At 46.9% G+C, this 23,055-nt stretch overlaps 1 protein-coding gene across 5 annotated transcripts in view; it reads left to right on the top strand.

The window, feature by feature from the left end:
• Positions 1-23,055, top strand: part of CNIH3 (cornichon family AMPA receptor auxiliary protein 3) — a 268,679-nt gene that overhangs the window by 202,416 nt on the left and 43,208 nt on the right. For 4 of the 5 annotated variants that reach the window (XM_068541764.1, XM_068541766.1, XM_068541763.1 and 1 more), the window contains one exon: positions 429-476. The exons of the other annotated variant lie outside the window; for it this stretch is intronic. In XM_068541764.1, coding sequence (XP_068397865.1) covers positions 429-476 — 48 coding nt within the window. The remainder of the gene's footprint in view (positions 1-428; positions 477-23,055) is intronic. 5 annotated transcript variants of the gene reach the window in all.

The following is a 23,055-nucleotide window of genomic DNA, read 5'->3' as shown; positions in this document are numbered from 1 at the left end:
CAGTGCACCAGGGTTCCCTTTTTTCCCACAGCCTCATCAGCATTTGTTATCTCTTTTCTTTCTGAGGCTAGTCATTCTAACAGGTGTGAGGTGATATCTCATTGTGGTTTTAATTTGCATTTCCCTGGTGATTAGTGATATTGAGCACCTTTTCATGTACCTGGGGGCCATCTGTATGTCTTCTTTGGAAGAATGTCTATTTTCCTCTGCCCATTTTTAATTGGATCATTTGGTGTTTTGCTGTTGAGTTGTATGAGCAGAAACTCTTGTTAGGGAAAGCCACTTGAGTGGGAGCATGAAGGTCATGACTGGGAGGGATCTGTGGTGGGTTCTGCCTCCTCTACTAGGGGCTGAATGTGGGGCTTCTCATGTTCTTTCAGCAGAAAATCTAACCTCCCCTCTCTTTTCTTTCTCGTGCATCCTGATAGAGGGAACGGCTGAGGAACATCGAGCGCATCTGCTTCCTTCTACGAAAGGTCAGTGCAAGCACCCGGTGACGGAATTTGGATGGTCACATGGTCACGGTGGTCACACAGTGACAGGGGCTGGTGAGGCTCAGTGCCTGCTTCGGTCCTGTCTCCCCACAAAGGCAAATGGTGGCGGGGGAGGAGGAGGTGGGAGCACGTGATCACTTCTTTGGAAACCTCCAGAGACAAGAGGAGCTAATTAAAAGGGATGGCCATCAATCAGTGTCAGGACAGCACTGGATATTTGCAAGTGCCCTCTGGTTGGATTTAGAGGTTCTTTATCTTTGCATGATGATGGATGGCATTTACAGCTGATGTTGCCTCACAGCCTTTGTTCCTGTCTGATGCGGGGCTCAGAAACGCTCCCACCTTGGCTCAGCCAAGTTTTTAACTGGTTGTTGGGTTTCCTTTGAGGTTTCAACCTGCCACTCAGCTTTGCAGTTTGATTGACAGCATTATCAGGAGTGTCGGAGGGGTGGGAAGGGAGATGTTATTAAAGGGGGAGCCAAGCATTCAGAGAGTTGCTCTCAATGGATGGGCAGTAGGTCACAGCTGCCCTCAGTGCATTCAGGAAACACACGTGTGCACGCATATCCACGTGTGCATGTGCAGCTCAAGTTTAGTATTTAGCAGGACTCTGTGACGTAGCTGGTGTACCCCTGTGGCAGAGAGACCAGTCTGCCACTCTCCGGTAAGGAAAGCGAGTACATTTTTGCAGCAAAGTGTGGAGAACAGCAACTTGCATGTAAAACTAACAGTGTCCATTGCCTTGAGCCAAAGGACATCCCCTATCTCTGTTCAGAGCAGATGTGCTACAGGCCATAGGAAAGCCACCTGTCAACCCAAAAGAAGTTTTTGAGCCTTACGTGAATAGGAGAGAAACCAAATGCCATGCCAAAAATTGATGGAAGGGAAACAATTTTGCAAGCTTTTGAAATCTTTTCTATATTTCAATTAATGATACCTTTCCTTGGGAGAGAGAGCTTAATCAAGAAGTCAATTATCTTTCTAGCTAATTACTTGTCCTTTAATGTTTTCCAAGAGACTCAGTATGTCATAGTTCCACATCTGTGTCACAGTGGGGAAGTAAGCTCAGATAATGAAAATACTAGTGATCCAAGGAATAAAAGATGATTAAGAAAATAGCGTATGACATTTGGTATTAAGGGTACTTCATGAATTTGTAAATTATTTTCCCAGATAATGTCTCGGACACCAATAACCTGCTCCAGCTGTCACTTCCATAGAGTCTAGTTTGTTCTTTAAGACTGACACCCAAGTGTCCTTCACACTGCAAATTGCCCTTTTTCCCCCATTTTGAATGTACCATCCTGAATTCTCTGGCAGAGCAATAACCTGCATCCATCACATTTGAGCCTTGCTCATTTTTCTGTGTTGCTTGACCACTGACTCTAGCCAGACAGCAGGCAATGGCCTCTGGCTGCCTCTGCCGTGGTCCTACCTTACGGTCCTGTGCTACACGGTAAATCCTGTTACTTAACCTATTTTTGTGTAAAGGAGTTTATATCTGCTAATCCCATGCTCCTCATTTGTCCTTCCCCTCCTCCCTCTCCCCTTTGGAAACCATACATCTGTTTTCTATGTCTGTGAGTCTGTTTCTTCTGTTTTGTATATAGATTCATTTGTCTTATTTTTTAGATTCCACATAGAAGTGATAGCATTTAGTATTTCTTTCTCTGACTTACTCAACTAAGCATAATATTCTCTAGGTCCATCCATGTTGCTGCAAATGGCAGTATTTCATTCCTCTTTTATGGCTGAGTCATATTCCATTGTATATATACATACCACATCTTCTTTATCCATTCATCTGTTGATGGACATTTAGGTTGCTTTTGTGTCTTGGCTACTGTAAATAGTGCTGCAACTAACATTGGGGTGCATGTATCTTGTGGAATTATAGTTTTGTCCGGGTATATGCCCAGGAGTGGGATTGCTGGATCATATGGTAGCTCTATTTTTAGTTTTTTAAGGAACCTCCATACTGTTCTTCATAGTGGCTGCACCAATTTACATTCCCACCAACAGTGCAAGAGGGTTCCCTTTTCTTCACACCCTCTCCAGCATTTATTATTTGTAGACTTTTTGATGATGGCCATTCTGACAGGTGTGAGGTAATACCTCATTGTAGTTTTGATTTGCATTTCTCCAGTAATTAGTGATGTTGAGCATCTTTTCACGTGCCTATTGGCCATTTGTATGTCTTCTTTGGAGAAATGTCTATTTAGGTCTTCTGCCCATTTTTTGATTGGGTTTGTTTTTTTTTTTGATATTAAGTTGTATGAGCTGTTTGTATATTTTGAAGATTAACTCCTTGTTGGTTGCATCATTTGCACATATTTCCTCCCATTCCATAGGTTGTCTTTTTGTTTTGTTGATGGTTTCCTTTGCTGTGCAAAAGCTTTTAAGTTTGATTAGGTCCCATAATAGTCTTTTCATTTCTTCATTTCAACAGTGTCCATGACATAGCACAAAACTTATATTTTACCACATGTACTCCTTACATCAGATTTGTATTTTAAAATCAAATTTAACTCTTTATTGTATTCATTACGACACAGAAGGTCTCTAGCCTACAGTTTCCATCCCCTTCCTTTCCTCTGTGTCTATGCCCTCTCCCCTCTTTGTAGTCTGTATTTTAACCTTACAAATAAATTCTCAAGCCAGTTCTGGTTCCTTGCACTGGAAAAGTGGTGGAGCGTGGTGGTGACGTATACAGGCTTCTGCTGCTTCCTGCCTGTGCCCTGATTATCTGTGTAACCCTCAGTGTGACTCTGAAGTGGGGGTGATAAGTACAGCACCCTCCTCGTGGAGTTGTGAGAATTAAATGAGATAATACATGTGCGTCTAGCTCATCAATGCTCTGCACGTACTAAATGTTACTGTTATTATTATATGACACTTAGCTGATACCTAAAGCTTCCTGTAACATCCCTGAGCACACCCGTGGTGCTGAAGGAAGCTGAGGTAATCCTCGGCTGGCGGCAGCCCCCTTAGCACCCCCTCCTATTTTCTTGGGTAACTGTCATTTGACGTTTGAGCAGAGTCACAGGGCAGGAAGGCCTGGGCCTCCTCTCTCCTGGCTCATTTTGAATGGGCTTCTGAGTTCAGATTCCCAAGCTGTGAGCACGTGCTGGGGGCGGTGGAGAGGGTTGATGGACTTCGTTAGCATCACCACCTTCTGGGAACTGTACCTCCCAAGAAATTTCTTGGAACTCATCTCGTAAACACCCCAGAATGTGAAGCATCTCAGCAGCTGATTGTTGTTAAACCACCTCCTCAGCTTTCTCGGGAGAAAGGAAGGGATTTTCAAAGTGGATCCATTTTTAGCTCTATAATTATCAGAAAATGTGTGCTTTGGGTAATTGTCTGAACTGCAGGATTCTTGTGTCGATTTGTGCTTATGATTCATTTTTTCATGGCGAGAGCCACTTGCCTCTTGTGCTGTGCTCCCCACCGGGCATGCTGTCACTGTGAGGGTCACTGTCAAGTGCGGGTTTGGGAGCGGGGAGAGCGTGGAGAGCAGACGTTGGTTAGATGGCAGCTCTCGGGCACGCGAAGGGTCCTTGTGGGGGGGACGCTGACTCGGGGCCTCCTGTTGCATCTCCAAGTTCAGGCAATGGTTAGAGGAAGTGAACTTAAGTGAGAGCCGGAGATCGACATGAGAATAAAGAGACACTTTCTTCATAAGCAGCTGTCATCTAACCTTGAGGTTGGTCGTCCTGGGGGCTAAGAAATGTTCAGCTCCCTTAGGCGGAGTTAGACAGCCTGATGTCTGAGATGGTTTTGAGTTAGACGGAGCCTGCCTGCCTGAGAGGGGCGACTTAGTTGCGTAGTTTGGGACGTCCCTTTGGTTTGACAAATCTGTGATTCTCCATTTCACCCCCTGATTTCCCCGAGAGTGTGTCCAGTCTCACTGCAGGTTTTCTGACATTGGTGGATGTAAAAAGCTCTAGTGTGTGGATAATTCTCACTCTCTTCATTGAGCAGTTGCAGTGGGACAAGAAAGAGGGGGATGAGCGGGTTGGGGGGGAGGGGGAGGGGGTGGGTGTTGAGTCCCTTGGGGAGGTATAACCAGTTTGGTGGCGGGGGGCCAGGTGCTCCAAGTTTAATTCTGGAGAGAACAAGGCAGTGGTAAGGCCACGAGTGTAATCACTGATGGCCACCAATGCCCCTCCCCGTTTCACGCTTATCAGAACCACACGTCTTGTCTTAGGGGAGGCATCACGGTGTGAAGTGAAGCTGAATGGTGTGAACCTGGTTCCACTGCAGAAATTTCCGCGATGTGCTTCTGAAAGCAGGGGCTGGGGGAGCTGGGAATGGATATGACACTTCTATAGTGTAAAGTCAGTTTGTTAAGTAGGAAGATTGCATTATTGTTCCCAATTCTTCACCCTCCCCCGTATCCAGGACTGGCTATGTAATTTGCAGGGCCCAGTAGAAAATGAAAATGTGGGGCTCCATGACGAAAAGTTATTAAGAATCTTACAAAGCTAACAGCAGAGGATTCAGCCAAAGGTGGGACCCTTCTGAGCGTGGGACCCAGGTGCATCTGCACGGGTGACATGTCCCTGAAGCCGGCCCTGCCTGTATCCATGGCCTTTGCATATGATTTTGCAGTTCCTCCTGAGAGAAGCAGAGTACATTTCCCCTCCCTGCTGATGGAGGGCTTTGCCATGTGACGGGATGTGTCCCCTGGAATGTGGGTGGGCTTGTGTGTACTGAGGCCTTAAGAGTTACTGGGTGTTTCTGCTCCTTTTCTTGCACTTCTGACATCATCAAGACCAGCCCTCTGGTGCAAGGAGCATGAGAGGCAGGGGATGCAGACCTGAGCCCACCTGTAGCTCAGAGCCAAGCGCACTAGATCAGGTGACCCCCAGTCAACCTCTAGATGCGTGGGCAAGTATAAATGATTATTGTTTTAGGGCACTGAATTTTGGAGTGATTTGTTATGCAGCATTATTATGGCAATAGCTAACTGATACTATAAGCATCTGCCACTTTTATAAGGGGGAAAATCTTTTTTTTTTTTTTAAAGAGATTTTATTCTGTGCCAGAGATCAGCTATTTGCTGACTCTACAAATTTATAAAATAGACAGTTTCAAAGTCTGTCCCAATTTCTTTGACCTAAGAGGAAGCTACCAAATACATTTATATACCAGAACCTAGAGAAAGACTCATGTCACTTTGGAGCACACGATTTGTCATGCATTAACCACTTGGGAGAATGGTGATGATGGTGCCTTTTCTCTAATTACTGGCACTCCCTGCCACAAGGGATTGGCTTGATTTCCGGTCTCTTTAGCCGTTAACACAGTTCTTCCTGCAGGGCTCTGGAGGGAATGGTCTATTTTCATGGAGAGACATAATACAGGGAAAAGGGACACAAAAACTCAGAGGCAGTTGTGTGGAATGCCTTTGAGAGGCCATCCTTGATCAGAAGTTTTCCAGATCAGAATTCTCTGTGGCTTGGGGAATTTCTAAGACGTGACAATGCTGCTTACTTTTCCTGAGTGACTACTGTATGCCTTTGAAAGGATTAACTCTTTTAATCCTCACAACATTTCTATGAAGTAGTCATGACTAATAGCCCCACTTAAAAGACGAGGAAATCAAGGTTTAGAGAGGTTAAGTATATATCCCGGAGAGTCATATTTCATAAGCTGGTAGAGCTGGGATTTGAAGGGCAAGTCTGTTTGAAAAGAGTCCACATTTTCAATCACCACATTAAAGGGGAAATTGTTGGTTCGCTTTGAAACATGCTCCTTAAGGACCACTACTACAGCAATATTGCTCAGCTATTTTAAAGGGAAGATACAAATACCAGAGCTACAGAGGGCTTCAGGGACCCTATAATATGCTTGGCTCACCATCATGGGGCCAAGTGGATTCCTTTAAGGCTCTTTTCTAATTCTATTTAATTTCTTGGTGAGATCGTTCACCCCTGGAGGGAATGTTTGAAGAAAAGTAAAAATATCCTGGAATAAAACTTGCAACTAGTTCAGAAACCATGTCTCACGTATAATTTATTTTCAGATGCTTTCTGTGGCAAACTCCTTGTTAGTCAGAGGGAAAGATGGGACATTTTACTCACTGTGTAAATAGTGATGCTGTCATGGGGTTGCTGAACCAGAAGCCAGAGGAAGAGCCCTGTCCTCGCTTCACTCCACTCCCAAGGCTGCAGCAGGAGAAGCAGAGGACTTCACAACAGCTGCCTTACATATGGGCTCTGGCTTCTCACTCAGATCTGGGGAGCTGGTTGGCCCTATCCTTATTCTCCATTGCCATGATATTAGCAGCTCAGGACAACTACGATTTATATTTCTCATGAGTCCATGGGTCATCTGGTGGTTCCACAAATCTTGGATGGGCTTATAGGGAGAAGGGGGTGTTCTTCTGGTCTTGGCTGGGGCTCATTCATGTGTCTGGCAGGCAGCAGACTGTAAGCTAATCTAGGATGGCCTCAGCTGGGATGGGCCATTTCATTCTCCAAAGACTAATCTAGACTTGTTCTCATGGTGTCATAGAGAAGCAAGAGAAGAAGTGGAAATACACAAGAACTTTTTCAAGCTTTGGTTTGCATCAGATCTATTAGTGTCCTATTATTGGCCGAAGTGAGTCACATGGCCAAGCCCAGGGTCACAGTGGGAGGGACTACAGAGTTACAGGGCAAAGGGTGTGGATACAGGGGAGACCATTAATTGGTACCATGAATGCCATCAATCTACCATATATTTGTAGGCAAGGGATGAGTTATCACCTTACTCCTGTTAGAATGGGGATGAGATAGCAGATGCTAGTGAGGGTGTGGAGAAAAGGGATTCCTTGTGAACTGTCGGTGGGATTGTAAGTTGGTACAGCCCACTATGAAAAACAATATGGAGGTTCTTCAGAAAGTTAAAAATAGAACTTCCATGTGATTCAGAAATTCCACTTCTGGGTATATATCCAAAGGAAATAAAAACACTATGTTGAAGTGATATCTGCACCCCCTTCATGTTCATAGCAGCATTTTTTTTTTTACAATAGCAAAAACATGGAAACAACCTAAGTGTCCATTGACAGACGAATGGCTAAAGCACTTGTGATGTATATATTTCAGACATAAAAAGAAGGAAATCCTTCTTTGTGACAACATGGCATTGTGCTAAGTGAAGTAAGTCAGACAAAGACAAATACTGTATGATCTCACATATGTGTGGAATCTAAAAATAAAATAAGAATAACAAAACAAACTCATAAACAAGAGATCAGATTTTTGGTTATCAGAGGGGGAGAGGGAATTTGAAGAAGGTGATCAAAAGGTACAGACTTTCAATTTATAAGATAATTAAGCACTAGGGATGTAATGTACAGCATGATGACTATAGTTAACTGGTATATGCTATATTTGAAAGTTAGGAAAGTAAATCCTAAGAGTTCTCATCACAAGGAAAAAAACATTTTTCTTCTTCTTTTGTATCTATATGAAATGATGGATGTTAACTAAACTTATTGTGGTAATCATTTCACAGTATATGTAAGTCAAATCATTATGCTATATGCCTTAAACTTACACAGTGCTGTATGTCAGTTATATCTCAATGAAACTGGGGGAAGAAGGCTCAGAGGTTGGAAAGTTTGCAGATTTTCTCTAGGATGGTAACATAGACTCTTCGAGGTGTGGGTCTACACCTCTGTGGTGGTACTTGCAACACTGCATCATTGTCTCTTTGGATGCCTGCCTCTCCCATTAGTTTGTGAGTTCCACGAAGGAGGAACCCAATGTCTTATTCATCTTTGAATTCCCGGCACAGAGTGGGACATAAGGTTAATGTTCACTATATGATTAGGAGATGAAACGCTAGAACTGGAACAGACCTTGGAGGTCATCTAGCCAGATCCCTCCTTTTCAGAGGGGAAATTGAGACCAGAGGGCTAACGGTGAGGTGACACCAGAACCAGTGTGTCCTGGGCTGCTCGTCCAGATCGGCCACCATGCCCTTCTCAGAGACTGGGGTCACTGAAGCTGAACAGAGCTTGACTCAACAGCAAGCTCTCTGGGGGCAGGGACCATCCCTTCCTCGTTCACTAGTGTGTCTATAGGACCAAGCGCGGTGTCTTTCAATGAGTAACATTTCCCCCATCCCTACCCCCTATCAGTGGCCATTTCACTGTGAGTAGCATTTACTATGCATGAATTCTGTCTTTCCTCCCTGGGTACTGATCTCAGAGAGACAGCAGTGAGCGGTCTTGAAGAGACATCTTAGTTTCCTGCCCAGGAATTGAACCTGGGGAGCCTGGGTGAAAACCAGGAATCCCAGCTGATAGTCCACCAGGGGCTACAGGCTAGAAGCAAAGTTCCCTGGCTCTTGCCCTGTTTGAAAGCAAAAATGTTTCAAGGAGGCAAAAACAGGTGCAAAATTTATTATTAGAGACACCGCACAATAAGTGGGAGAGCACACAGAGAAGCTGTGTTTATTTAATACAGAAGCAAGGCAGAAATACACACCTGGAGAGAAGGACTTTGGGCGCCCTCTCTAATGAGGAGGAGCCCTGTAAAGAGGTGGTTTAAATCACTTATGTAGGACAGTCCTTCCGGGTCTTTGTTTACCTTTGGCCAATTATCTCATTTCTTTTCCCACATCTGACCTGTTCTAAGACCCTCCCCAACATGCGTGCGCAACTTTTTGCTAAGGTGGATTCCACCGCAGAGGCCTGTAGGAATATGTTCACACATTATGGGGTGGTGTCTTTTCCCAAGGAACCTTCCTGCGCACGTGCAGACAGGGAAGTTTTCCTTGACCTCAGGAGTGGTCATCTTACCTCTTTACTCCAGCAGAGCTCAGCTTCTGCCACTAGCTTTGTCTTTGGCGTGTCTGGGGAAAACAAAGCTTCAATTTTACTCCGCTTAACAAACACCAGCAGTCCAGCCCAGGGGTCCATCTATCTCCTACCTCAGTACAACCCCACACCAAGTTGGCATCTGATAGGCCTGGGAAGAAGGCCGCACATCTTTATATTCTGGAGTTCCAGGCAAAAGTTGTGGAAAAGATCGACAGAGAAAGACCAAGCATCGTATGATATCCCTTTCATCTTAAAAAAATGATACAAATGAACTTATTTATAAGACAGAAACAGACTCACAGACATATAGAGTGAACGTATGGTTACCAGGGGGGAAGGGGGGAATAGATTGGGAGTTTGGAATTGACATGTACACACTGCTATATTTAAAATAGTTAACCAGGACTTCCCTGGTGGCGCAGTGATTAAGAATCCGCCTGCCAATGCAGGGGACACAGGTTCGATCCCTGGTCCGGGAAGATCCCACATCTTCCCGGACCAGGAAGGCAACCAAGCCCGTGCGCCACAACTACTGAGCCACAAGCCACAACTGCTGAGCCCACATGCCCCAACTACTGAAGCCTGTGCGCCTAGAGCCCGTGTTCCGCAACAAGAGAAGCCACTGCAATGAGAAGCCCGCACACTGCAATGAAGAGAAGCCCCCGCTCACCACAACTAGAGAAAGCCCATGCGCAGCAACAAAAACCCAACACAGCCCAAAGTAAATAAATATATAAATAAATTTTTTAAAAGGTGCTTTAAAAAATAACTAAATAAAAAAAATAAAATAGATAACCAACAAGGACCAACTGTATAGCACAGGGAACTCTGCTCAATATTCTGTAATAACCTAAATGGGAAAAGAATTTGAAAAAGAATAGATACATGTAGATGTATCACTGAATCATTTTGCTGTACACCTGAAACTAACACAACATTGTTACGTAACTGTACTCCAATATAAAATAAAAATTAAAAAAGAAACAAAATAAGCAGTTCTCTAGTGCAAAGTGGTCTCTTTTAGGTGGATTCATGGGGGCCAGGCCCTGCCTGGGCAATATTATCATCTGCAGCAGAATTCCAGGTGTGAGGAGAGTTCCATAAACATTCCTCCAGTGAATACTCTACATAGCCTCCTGTCATGACAACTATACAGAAATCTTAGTTCCTTCCCATCATAAGAGGTGGTCTCATTAGTACTGTAAGTATTCAAGGACTTTATTTTCATAATTCTGACTATCTGTGAGCAGCTCTGAAGGTCAGCCGCATGTGGTAATCTGCAGTAAATCGGCATCGTGAATTTGAACCCTGCATGTTTTGAGGCTAGTGGCATGAACGAGTCTAGTCAGCTGCCTAACACCCTGATCTTAACGTGCTTCATTGTTCTCCACTCATTATTGTACACCCAGGAATTCTCATCAGTAGCTCAGAGAGAGCACTTAGAACTTACTGTGAAACTTTGCTGCCTTGATTGTGAAAACTCATATGCTAGGATAGTGTCAGGAAGCGGCGAACGGTAGAGTTCACTGTTCTGTTGTGTTTGTCATTAGTGGCACTGGTGGTTTCTAATCGTTATGCATCTCAAAATCCCCCATGGAGATTTTCCAGCATACATCTGCTTAAGAACCACTTCCAGAAATTCTGCTCTAGTAGGTCTTGGGAGGGTCCAGTCATCTGTATTTAGAAAATGCCCATATGTGCTTCTCATGCGTGGCCAAGGTGGGGGAACACTGTGGGAAATATTTGGGGAGTTGGGTGGTTGGTGAATGTGCTGGTGATTCATAAGCAGCTCCCCAAAAGACCCCCCAGGATCTGGAGAATTGAGTCTGCTCAGGGAGAGGGGAAAGGGAGAAGAGCTTCAACCCAGAGAGGCTGGCAGTGGGCAGGCAAATACGGCCAGCTGCCGACTCCTTTGTGGATTGCCCAGGATGTGCTGAGCCCTGGGCTTGAGGAACATCTCCCCAGCCTGCTCCGTCCTGGCTGTGTGTGGAGGGAGCAACTTCCTGACTCATGACATGATGGAAGGTTGTGCCGGTCAGCTTCACAAAGGAAGTCCAGAGGCCCTTGTAGTGGTGGAGGAAGAAATCCTGAAACCATGACTGACCTTAGGGTGCATCATTGAGAGTGGTCCCCAGATTTGACTGTGCCTCACATCACATCTGGACAGGTTATTAAAAATACAGATTCATGGGACTTCCCTGGTGGTGCAGTGGTTAAGAATCCACCTGCCAATGCAGGGGACACGGGTTCGAGCCCTGGTCCGGGAAGATTCCACATGCCACAGAGCACCTAAGCCTGTGCACCACGACTACTGAGCCTGAGCTCTAGAGCCCGTGAACCACAACTACTGAGCCCATTGGCCACAACTACTGATGCCCGCGTGCCTAGAGCCTGTGCTCTGCAACAAGAGAAGCCACCGCAATGAGAAGCCCACGCACCACAACAAAGAGTAGCCCCCGCTCGCTGCAGCTAGAGAAAGCCCATGCGCAGCAATGAAGACCCAACGCAGACAAAAATAAATAAATAAATAAATTAGTTAAAAAAAAAACAAACGAAAAACCAACTTTGAAGGCCTCAATGGAACAAAGACTGACCTCCCCAAATAAGAGGGAATTCTGCAGCAGATGGCCTTCAGACTTCAGCTGCAAGGTTGGCTCTTCCTGGATCTCCAGCCTGTTAGCACCCCTGCAAAATTTGGCCTTCCAAACCACTACAATTGCCCGAGCTGATTCCTTAAAATCTCTTTCTCTCTCTATCTCTCTCTCTCTCTTTATATGTCTATATCTCTCTGTATCTATAAACGCACACATACATGCATCCTGTTGGTTCTGTTTCTCTGGAGAATCCTAACATATCCGCATCAATCCTGGGAAGTTCAGGTTCAGTAGGTCTATGGAGGGGCCCTGGGCCTGCTGTGTAACTGAATCTCCTGTGAGTTGGATAAAATGATCTGCCTTCACCAAATGGTAAATATTTGCCCCAGGTCACCCAGCTCATGGGTCTGGTTCCAGAGCCCATGCTTACCCCCCTTCTCTCTTGCTGCTTCCATACATAGGAGCTGGTAACTTTGCACACCTTTTGTAGAGCTTCTGTTGACCCTAGTGGTCAGTCTCTACAGGCCGCTAACCAAGAGAGTGACGACACTCAGTTTCCGCTGTAGTCTTCACAGACTGTGTGGGCCAGAAGAAGGAGGCTGGTTAACTTAACCACGTTCATCGGCAAAGCAGATTCTCACAGCCTGACCTAAGCAGATTTATGGACTCTCAGTAGTTTTGCTATGAGAAGTCACCAAGTCATTGACTGTTCTGACAGAAATCGTTTGCTTTTCTGTCACACCTTTTTCCTCTCCTTAATATACTCCAGGTATTGTAGGACGTGATGGAGGCAGGAAAACGTATTAGGATATGGGTTCCACTGTGAGTAAAAGATACAAGGGAGCCTGCTCTGTCTCGGGGGGGAGCCCGCCCAGGCTGAGGGTGGGGTGGGAGGGGGACCCTGCCTGCCGGGGTTGTCTGGGGACCCAGGCTCCTCCTGCCCTCAGAGCTCTGCCATCGTTAGGGCATTTTCTGGTCCATGAGGGTGTCACACCGTGATGTCCTTTCAAGCAGCAGGATGGAGGGGGAAGAGGAAAAGGGCCGCTTCTGTGAAGGATGTGACCCAGAAGCTGCACACATCACTTCCGCTTAACTCATCAGCCAGATCGTAGGCAAATGGCCACATCTGGTCTTTTGGGGGGGGGGGTCTCTATGCTCAGCTCCAAATTGAGGATTTTATTCCATAGAGAAGGGGGTGTGGACGCTGGATGACAGCTGCAGGCCTTGGTCTCAGGGAGGAATTCAGTCAGCAGAGTGGCCAGGGCAGGGCACCCAGCCGCCGACGTGCACCCCAGAACTCCAAGGGCAGTGTGAGGTGGCCAGTGGGGATGGCGGGTAGAGAGACTAGGCACTAGAGGTTGAAGTGATGTCTGATGGTACCCGGAGGAGCCTGGGCATGGTCGAGGGTGGAGAAAGGAGCTGGGGAGTCCTGGGTGTTGGTCTTGGCTTCCGATGGGAGCCAATCTGAATTTCTCCATTCATTCAACTGGAGTTCCTTTAGACCTGCTATGTACATAGTCCTGTATTATGTGCTGATGGGTGTGTGTGTGTGTGTGTATGTGTGATGTGTCAGTTGTGAAGACCTCTGTTCAGCTAAAAGGGGTCTCGTTTTTCTCTCTGATTTCCTTCCCGAGAGTTTCAAAGCTCTGATCACACAGTATCTTGTATTACAGTCACTTGTACACATTATCTTCCACAGCTGTATTCTTGAAGGTGGGGATCATGTCCTAATTTTTGTATCTGCTGCGTTGCCTAACGTGGTATCTGATTCACGTTAATTAGCTAAATGTGTTGGTGAACATGAGCCCGGCAACCACACAATGGCTTGGATTATTAGTTTCATAATGTGTGTGGCAGAATTATCACTGCTGAGCATGGGATTAAGGCAAGTGAAGGAAACCAAAGAAAGGGCCATGGCAGGTGTGATGTGCTTTGTCTTATCAGAGCACCTTCACTGCCCAGAGGGTGAGCATGGGAATGGATGCAGTTAGAGGGCTGGTTCTCAAGCTTGGCTGCACCTTGGAATCACCCGGGGAGCTTAAAAAGAACTGTTCCTGGATCCCAGCCCCAGAGTTTCTGTTTCGTTGGTCTGGAATGCAGCCTGGGCATTGGCGGGGGTGGAGGGAGGTTTGAAAAACTCCCTAGGTGATTCTAATGTGTAGCGAGGCTGCACATCACTGACTTGGAGGGTAGGGCAGGCTTCGGCAATGCAGGTGGAGAGGCATTTTCCTTTTCTCGGTCCCCCAGAGTATGATTTAGAGAGCTGTAATTTTCTAAATGGTACGAGAGTAAAAGCAATAATTTACCAACGGGTGCCCAGGTGGACTGAAGGAATGAGCGCCTGACTTCCTCCTGCTTCCCAGGAGATGGTCAACCCAGCAGGTGACTCATTGCAAGTAATCCGCAGACAACTTGTTTTCTCGGTGGGAGGTTTGCTTCTGGATGCTCCCTTTTCCAAAATGTGATGAGAAGTAAAAATCCTGTTTTTCAACCCCCCAAATGCTCACCCTTTCAGATACTCATTCTTGCCCTTTCTAAATTGCTGAAAAAGCAAGAAACATTCCTGGGGCGTGTTTCTAGGCCACAAAATGTGCCAGTATTACCAAATCTTAATGGCCTCTTATTCCCTGTAGCAGTGGCCAGTCTCTGTCTCTCCCTACAATTGGAACCGGGTACCAGCCTCTACCCAGGCAGGGCCAACAGGAGAGCCCTGCAACTCAGATGAGAACTCCTATGGGCTCCCGGCTTGTGCTGAATGGATTCCAATGCTCCAGATGTATCTTCTCCCCATGGCATAGCTGTATTGCTGCATTACCATGCTGGTTCCATTCGCAACTTGTGTGGGGTTTGTTATTCTTTAAGCAGTTTGGGGCATCGGGCCTCCTCCAGCACAGTTTCAGTGGCTCTGATTCCTAAGCTGTCTCTATGGCACAGACAATTACAAAACACATGGGGTTTTGTTTCATTAGGATAAAACCCGGCCATAGACAAGAAAATGTACTGAATACGTTAAATGTGCTATACAAATGCAAAATGCCATTATTATAAAGGGACAGAAAAAGCCATACTGTTCCCTTTCTGCGTCTGCTAAATGGTCAAAGCAGTGATGAAATTCTGGAAGACAATGATCACCGATTATAGCACAGGGAGGTGGGCGGGCAACGCACAGCAAGAGCAGCTCTGCTACTGTGGCCTTTTTAGTGGTGATATCACTGCTGTTACCACTCAGTGCATCAGCATAAAGTGGCACCAGTGCCACTGGTGTCCTGGTAGAAACTAAATAAGGGAGCTACTTAGGCAAGGTTCCTGCCTTCGGGAATGTGTACGCTGTTCAGATGACGTCAGCAGGACGGACTGATAAAACGACCGACAGTGCATTTTCTGCAAGGGTCTGTATGATCCTCTTTGTATAAACTAGACTTTAATACACACACCACTGCGGTACTTCAAATGCTTTCTGACAGCGGTGATGCCAACTGTTAATAGAGACCAAAAGCGACGGACGTTGGGTTGTTTTCAAACGCTTGACGTTTGTGTTATTCAAGTTATTGATAAAGTACTTCAAGCCCAAATATTCTGGACTTTCAAAGGAAGGAAGTGTGGGAGGGGAAAGTCAGAGGTATGATTCTTTGTAAAATGTTTGTTTTCCTTCGTCGACTATAAAGTCGGTGAGGGCAGGGTTCTGGGTATCTTGTTCACCGCTTATCATTTTACCTAGAAAATAGCACCTATTCAGTAATTCTTTGCTGGCAGAGTGGCTGAATGTTCTCTGCACTTTACCCACAGTCTTTGACTTATTCTGACACCAAGTCTGTGAGGTGAAGATGGGGAACTGAGACCCGAGGGCTTGCATCACTTGCCCAGGTCACTCAGGTGGTGAGTGCTGGGTCTGGATTCAAATCACTCTGACTCCCAGACTCCTGCCCTTTCCAGCAGTCCTTATGTCTCCAGGCACTAGGGATTAAAAGCATGTTTCTTTGCATTTCCCAGGACAGTTCCATACTGTGAGTTTTGCAGAGCACACTTGCACACAGCCCTCTGACACACTGGCATCAGACGATCCACTGTCAGCCACGTGCGTGTGCGTGCCTTGCCCTTCTCCAGTCTGACTCTCAGAAAGAGGTGTAGAGGTTTGGACAAAAGGCCTCTTCTCAATTTTAAGAGACTGTTGGGAAGCAGAGGCTTGGGAGAAAGAACCTACAGAAGACACTGTACCCTCTAGTGCTGGTGCCCTTGGGATCTGTGTTAGTCTGCTAGGGCTGCTGTAACATAGTAGCCACGGGTTGGGCAGTTTAGACAACAGAAATTTATTTCCCCACAGTCTGGAGGCTGGAGGTCCAAGATTAAGGTGTCAGCAGGGTGGGCTTCTTCTGAGGCCTCTCTTCTTGGCTGGCAGATGGCCACCTTCTTTTTGTGTCCTCACATGGTCATCCCTCTGTATATCTGTGCCATAATGTCCTCCTCTTATAAGGACACCAGTCATATTGGATCAGGGCCCATTCTAATGACCTGATTTAACCTTAATTACTGCTTTAAAGACCCTCTCTCCAAATACAGTCACATTCTGATTTACTGGGGGTTAGGGCTTCAATGTATGAATTTTGGGAGGCGGGGGCAGGGGGGACACAATTCAACCCATCACAGGATCCACGTACCAGGGAAGAGTTTTTATGGAAATGACATCCCCTTGGTTAGGAGCAGGGATTGGCCTTACCTTGGATTCTGCTCCTTGGCAAATAGCAAACAAGAGTGAAAAGTGAGCCCCCTGGGTTTAGATTTCAGGAACATTTTCTTATCATCCACAGGTGGAATCTGGTGAAAGGGAAGGCAAGACTGATTCCTTCTGTTGGATTTTATTGCATGTTTATCAGAATAAAGAGCGAACATATTCTGAGCAAAGCCTGTGAAGAATTGCTCCCATCATTCTCCAGGAGAGAGATGGTCTGAACAAAAGGGACAGAGCCTGGCCTCTTCATGCTGTCACACCCCTTGCAGGGAGCAGCGTGTGAAGCCAGTCACCCAAGCGTAGACAGTTGACTCAGCGCATGTGGGACGAGCCTGGGTCATTCATCATTCTAACTAGCTCTGGCTCCTCTCTCCCCAGCAGGCCCAGGGTCAGGACCAAATCAAGGTATATGTTGTGAGCTTGTGCAGAAGGGCCAATTGCTAAGGTGGACTGAAGTTATATAATTATCGTAACTATTTTTGTTTATAGGACATCCTTTCCCAGGAGAGAAGCACTTCCCTTCCCAGGCACTTCCCTGCCCAGAAGTTGTCACTTCGTGGCAGGACAGCATGACCCATTCTGGGGCTGGAGGAAGTAATAAAGAACACTGCCCAGCCATAGGGCCATGCAGGCTGCACAAAAAGTCATTATATGCATGGCTCCAGGGAAGGTCGACACGAGGCTCCTTCTGCAATGCAGACAGTGACAAGGGGACTTGGGTTCTTTTTCTTTGCTGGGAGAGGTGAGCTTACCTAGACGTAGAAGGTTGGTCCTTAGTGGCCTAGGGAAAGTTTTTTCCCCTGACAACAATGTGTATGAAGTTACTGCATGTGGCCTAGAATATGCCAGACGTTGTGCAAAGAGCTTGAGTGGGTCATCTCACTTAATGCTCATCTCTGACGTGGGTGCCATTATGATGTGGGCATCACTGTGGTCCCCTTTCACCGATGAGCATGTTGAGGGCAGAGGGGGTGAAGGAACTGAGGCTAGTACACGCAAAGCCAGGATTTGAATCTAGGTTGTCTTACCCCAGAGCTTGCTCTTTGGCTTTTCTTCATTAATTATTTTAATTGTAGAAGTAGGATGTCCTTATTTTAACTAGAAAATGACGCTCAGTTAATATGAAGAAAATACTAATAAGCTCCCAACCCCTCTCTATTCCTGACTCTCTGACATAGCTCATGTTAAAAGCTTGGGTCTCTGCCCTGCTCCTATCTCCATGCACAAACACAGACAAATGTACACACACGTGTGTAGGTACATACACTCAGAGTTGGCCTTTTGTTTTCTTCCCAATAATTGAAAAAAATGTTCCTATAACTTTTCCCGCCGCATACCATTTCGTTATGGACACCCCTCTAGATCAGTATAGTACTAGAGATCTAACTCTTTTAAAAATAACCGCACAAACTCTCATAATATTCCATAGTACACACAATTGAGTCAGTCATGTCCATATTTATGGACATTCTGTCTGTTTTCAGTTTTATTTGGCCCCGATCAGTAACCCTGCAATAAACACCTTCGTGTGTTTATATCCTAGGAGTGGGGTTATCGGGTTAAAGAGTATATGAATTTGTACTTCTTAAAAATTTGCCGGATTACTTTCGCAGAAAGGTTGCAGCAATTTGTGTTCCCACCAGTGGTGTAAGAGGGTGTCTGTTTCTGACATCGTCGTCACCATGGTGGGGTGTTATTGGGGAGCCCTCTGCCCCTCGCCGTCTGCAGGTACAGCCCCGGGAAAAATGCAGAGCTCAGCGGTCGGGGAGTTGTTCTCATAGACCCGAGTTTCTCTGTCTTGGAAGCACATTTGAATCTCCTGGGGAGATTTTAAAATCTCGGTGCAGGGGCCCCATCCACAGAGAGCCTCTCTTAATTGGCCAAGGGGGCACAGGCAGCGGTGTTTGCCAAAGCTGCCCAGGGGATTCTAATGGTCCGCCAGGGTGGAGAGCTTTTGAGAGCGATCCTGCAGACACCAGGGTCCTTCCTCACTTCCCTGTCTCTTTCCCTCACTCCCTCACCACTCGCCCCTAACCCTAACCCTAGCCCTAAGCCCCTCATTGCCCTTTCTCTTCCCCTCATCCCTTCCTCCATCCTCGGGGCCCTCTCCTCGCAGGTCAGTGGAGTCTTTACTGGAAGCTGCAGGTACTGTCCTTCCGCCAGCAGCCTCTCCCTCGCTGTCCTGGTCCCACAGAAGCACACTGGTTGGAAGGGCTGACTTTAGCCCTTGCAGCACGTGCCCTGCTGGAGAGCCCTCAGGACCTTGTACGGCTGATGCTCTTGCGAGAGCCTTCTGGCTTGTGCCGGTTTGGAGCTCTGTCTCCGGGAGAGAAGGGGCTGTGCATCACTCCTCTTTCAGGACCAGAGAAGCATGGAAATGCTGCCCTCCTGCTGCGTTGGTGACGTCATTTTCATCCCGTCTGTTCTTCCACCTGGCACCCCACCCCTGGTCCCCCGCAGTGTGTGCACTGGTGTGACCCACACAACTGCCTCCAGAATAGCAGCCCAAAAGCCTTCACTCTGCTGTAGATATACAGACCGCCTGCAAAGTCTAATGCACCGGAACTTCAGCCTCTTTCGTGGCCTGATTGGTACACAGCTCTTCACTGCCATCCAATGCTTATCCTGAGACAGAACACTTAGAGTGCCCCACGGGCTGCTGTGGGGAGCCTGCAGACCAGCAGCGACCCAGGTGTTTTATACACAGGGCGTGTGTCTGTTTGTTTGGTGGTGGGGGTGTGTCTGTGCCGGTGCTTACCTTGTTCCGCCTAAATGCCCGCTGGGTGATGACCCAGCCCATGGCTGGATGGGACCGGCAGAGTCCTGCAGAGCTAGGAGATAGCTCACATGTATGAAAATGCTAGGAATGGTTTTGCTTCATGAAAAGAGGATGAGCTTCTGGACTTCCCTGGTGGCGCAGTGCTTAAGAATCGGCCTGCCAATGCAGGGGACATGGGTTCCATCCCTGGTCTGGGAAGATCCCACATGCCATGGAGCAACTAAGCCCGTGCGCCACAACTACTGAGCCTGCGCTCTAGAACCCGTGAGCCACAACTACTGAAACCCGCGCGCCTAGAGCCCGTGCTCCCCAACAAGAGAAGCCACCGCAGTGAGAAGCCTGCACACTGCAACGAAGGGTAGCCCCTGCTCACTGCAAGTAGAGAAAGCCTGCGTGCAGCGATGAAGACCCAACGCAGCCAAAAATAAATTTAAAAAATAAAATAAAAATTAAAAATTAAAAAAGCGAGATATCTTTAAAAAAAAGAGGACGAGTTTCTTTCAGGAAACAAATTCCTTCAGAAACTCTATTCTTAGCTCCAGAACTGGTTAGGATACTTGAAAGAGGCAAGCAGGCAGGTAAAGACACCTGTGATAACGGAAAATCTGTAGCTGGCCATCACCGATGTCAGGCCCACATAATTATTAACCATGGTATCTACCATTTGCAAAACGCTCTTTAAGGCACTGTTTTTCAAACTTGGCTGCACATTGGAATCACTTGGGAGTTTTAAGAAATTTTGATGCCTGAGTCCCATCTCCAGAGATTCTGACTTAATTCATTTGGAATAAATCCTGGTGGGGGGGGGACGTCAGGATTTTTAAAACTTCCCCTGGGTGATTGTAATACGCAGCCAAGTTTGAGACCCCTAGCCAAGCAGGGTTCAGCATTCAGGTTCATTACTGCATGTAAGTGCCCTGTGTGGCCTGACTGCTGGGGTCAGTGGGGCGGGGGATTGAATCCCACCTTGGCCCTGCCCCTCCCCTCCCTAGTCAGGGCCGGGCACAGACACCTGGTCATTAGCTCCCCCCAAATCTCCTGGCACCCCCAACTGTTGGAAAAGCCTTTGAGCAGCTGGGATGGGTAGGCTTTTAGAGATCAGAGGTATTTCCAGCTCCAACAAGAAACAGGGCAGTGGTTTTCATTCTTGCCTGAACCAAGTGCCCTCTTGGAAGTGTTCATAAAATGCTGGGGTGCAGTCCCCACCCTCTGAGGTTTACACATGGGAACTTAAAATATTTTTGGGGGGCTTCCCTGGTGGCGCAGTGGTTGGGAGTCTGCCTGCCAATGCAGGGGACACGGGTTCGAGCCCTGGTCTGGGAGGATCCCACATGCCGCGGAGCGACTGGGCCCGTGAGCCACAATTGCTGAGCCTGCACGTCTGAAGCCTCTGCTCCGCAACAAGAGAGGCCGCGATGATGGGAGGCCCGCGCACCGCGATGAAGAGTGGCCCCCACTTGCCGCAGCTGGAGAAAGCCCTCGCACGGAGACGAGGACCCAACACAGCCATGGATAGATAAATGGATAAATAAAAATTAAAACAAAACAAAAAAAAAAGAAACAAGAAAATAATAAAACAATAAAACCGAACAATTTAAAAAATATATATATTTTTGGTGGGGGGAGAAATGTCAATTGTAAGGGGATGTTTTAAAAGTAGTATAATGAATACCTAAATAGCTTTCACCAAGAGTCATCCCTCGCCACGTTTGCTGTATCTGTTCTCCCCTCCCCTCCCAGGTATGGAGCACACATTCTTTTTTTTGCTGGACCATTTAGTTGCACATATTGTGATTCTTCACCCCTAAGTACACTTTCCAATATCACCACACTGCCATGATCACACTCAAGGACATTGTCATAATAATGTCATCGGAATGTCGTTCGTAGTCGCATTTCCCCTATTTCCCCAATAATGTTCTTTATGGTTTTAAAAAAACATCCAGGACCCAGTCAAGTATCATACACTGCATTTAGTTGCCATGTTTCCCACTTTCTCCTTTAATCTAGAACAATTTCTCCACTTTTTTTTCATGACACTGACGTTTTGAAAGTGTCTCTGAATGTGGGTAGTTTTCTAAAGTTCCCCAGGTATTTCCCATGGGCAGCAGCAGGGTTGAGAAGCCGTGCATCAGAGGACTATGCATGGTGTTTTCCCCACAGAAATATTTCTGTGGGGGAACCCTGGGGGCTGCCCCTTCCTGCTTCTCCGTCCTCAGAGTGGGCTGCCCTTTGTGGGGCAGAGTGGGAGTGCTCTTTGGACAGCCTTCTACGCGCGGCACAGCCCTGACCCTGCCGTGATGATTTTTAATTGATCTAGAGTCACAAGCCCCTCTGATCATTACCTTCTCTGGTTGCCCATCACCTTCACCTCCTCCTTTCCTCTCCCTGCCAGGATCTCCTGTGCCCATTCTGTTTTTTGTGCTGGATCTTCAGGATTTTGAGCCCTCTATACGAATTGCTTGAGGCAGCCTCGCAGAGGTGGGCAGGGCAGGGGTGCTATCTGCTGTCTCATCAGCAGCTGCAGTGGGTGGTGGAGAAGGCTGTATGGAGGGGGTGATCCTTCTGAGGCTGCCCCCCTTCCCCTGCTCTAGCCACAGCCAATTAAGCTCCATTCACTCTCCCCCTTCCTGCTCATTCCTCCTTGACATTTTTTTTTTTGGCTGAACCTACCCATTCTTTAAAACTCAGCTCATGTCACCACTTCTGGGAAGCCTTTTGCCTCCTTCCTTGGTTGGGGTCTGGGCCCTCCTGTGGGCTCCCCTAGCCCCTGGGCTGACGTCCATCCTAGCACGTACCAGGCGGCATTGCATTTTCTTCTCCCCAACTAGACCATGAGCTGCTGAAGGACAGGGACTGAGTCTGGTGTAAGTCGAATTTCCCAGACTTTAGCGTGGTGCCTGCACCCTGTGGGTGCTGAGTCAGTGTTCCGTGAGTGAATGGAAGAGAGTGGAAGGGGAGTTGGGTCCAATTCTGAGCATCCTATAGTCACAGTCTTCAAGGTCGGAATCCTAGAATATTAGAGCTGGGAAGGGCCTTCGTGAATTCTGGTCCAGCTCCTTCACTGAAGATAAATGAAAGTGCAGAAAGACAGAGATTCAATGCCCCCAGATGGCAGAGTGAAATCTAACTGTGTCTCCTCTTCACTCTGAGTCCTTTCCCTCCGACTCACCTTGAGTGCATTGGGCTATTTACTTATTTCATATTTCTAAATCCTGTTGACTTTCCATCATTCACAGATGGATAATCCTTCATATTGTCTACTGCAATATCCAACCTCTGGTTGGCTGTCTCTCCTTTCTGACCATGGGAAAGAGAAGTCCACTTTAATGAGAGTGTAAACAAGATGTAATCAGGAGAGCAAATTTTTTGGATGAAAACCAGCAATCACAAAACCACTCCTCAACCTTGAATAAAGGCTTCTGTACTGCTTTGGAACATCACAGGGACCACCTCTATTGGTATGGACAACTGAGACTTTACCATCAAGCTCACGGAAGCAGTTTTTCTCTTCTCCCTCCTCTATGTGGAATTGGCCAACTAGCAATGGGAGTCCAGCGGCACTGGCATCACCTGGGAGCTTGTGATAAATGCAGACTCTCAGGCCCCACCCAGACCTATGGGATCCTAGTCTGCATTTT

Source organism: Eschrichtius robustus, chromosome 3 (assembly GCF_028021215.1).
Source record: "Eschrichtius robustus isolate mEscRob2 chromosome 3, mEscRob2.pri, whole genome shotgun sequence".
Taxonomy (NCBI): Eukaryota; Metazoa; Chordata; class Mammalia; order Artiodactyla; family Eschrichtiidae; genus Eschrichtius; species Eschrichtius robustus.
Note: the sequence above shows the minus strand (reverse complement) of the source record. Positions and strands in the feature narration are given on the sequence as shown.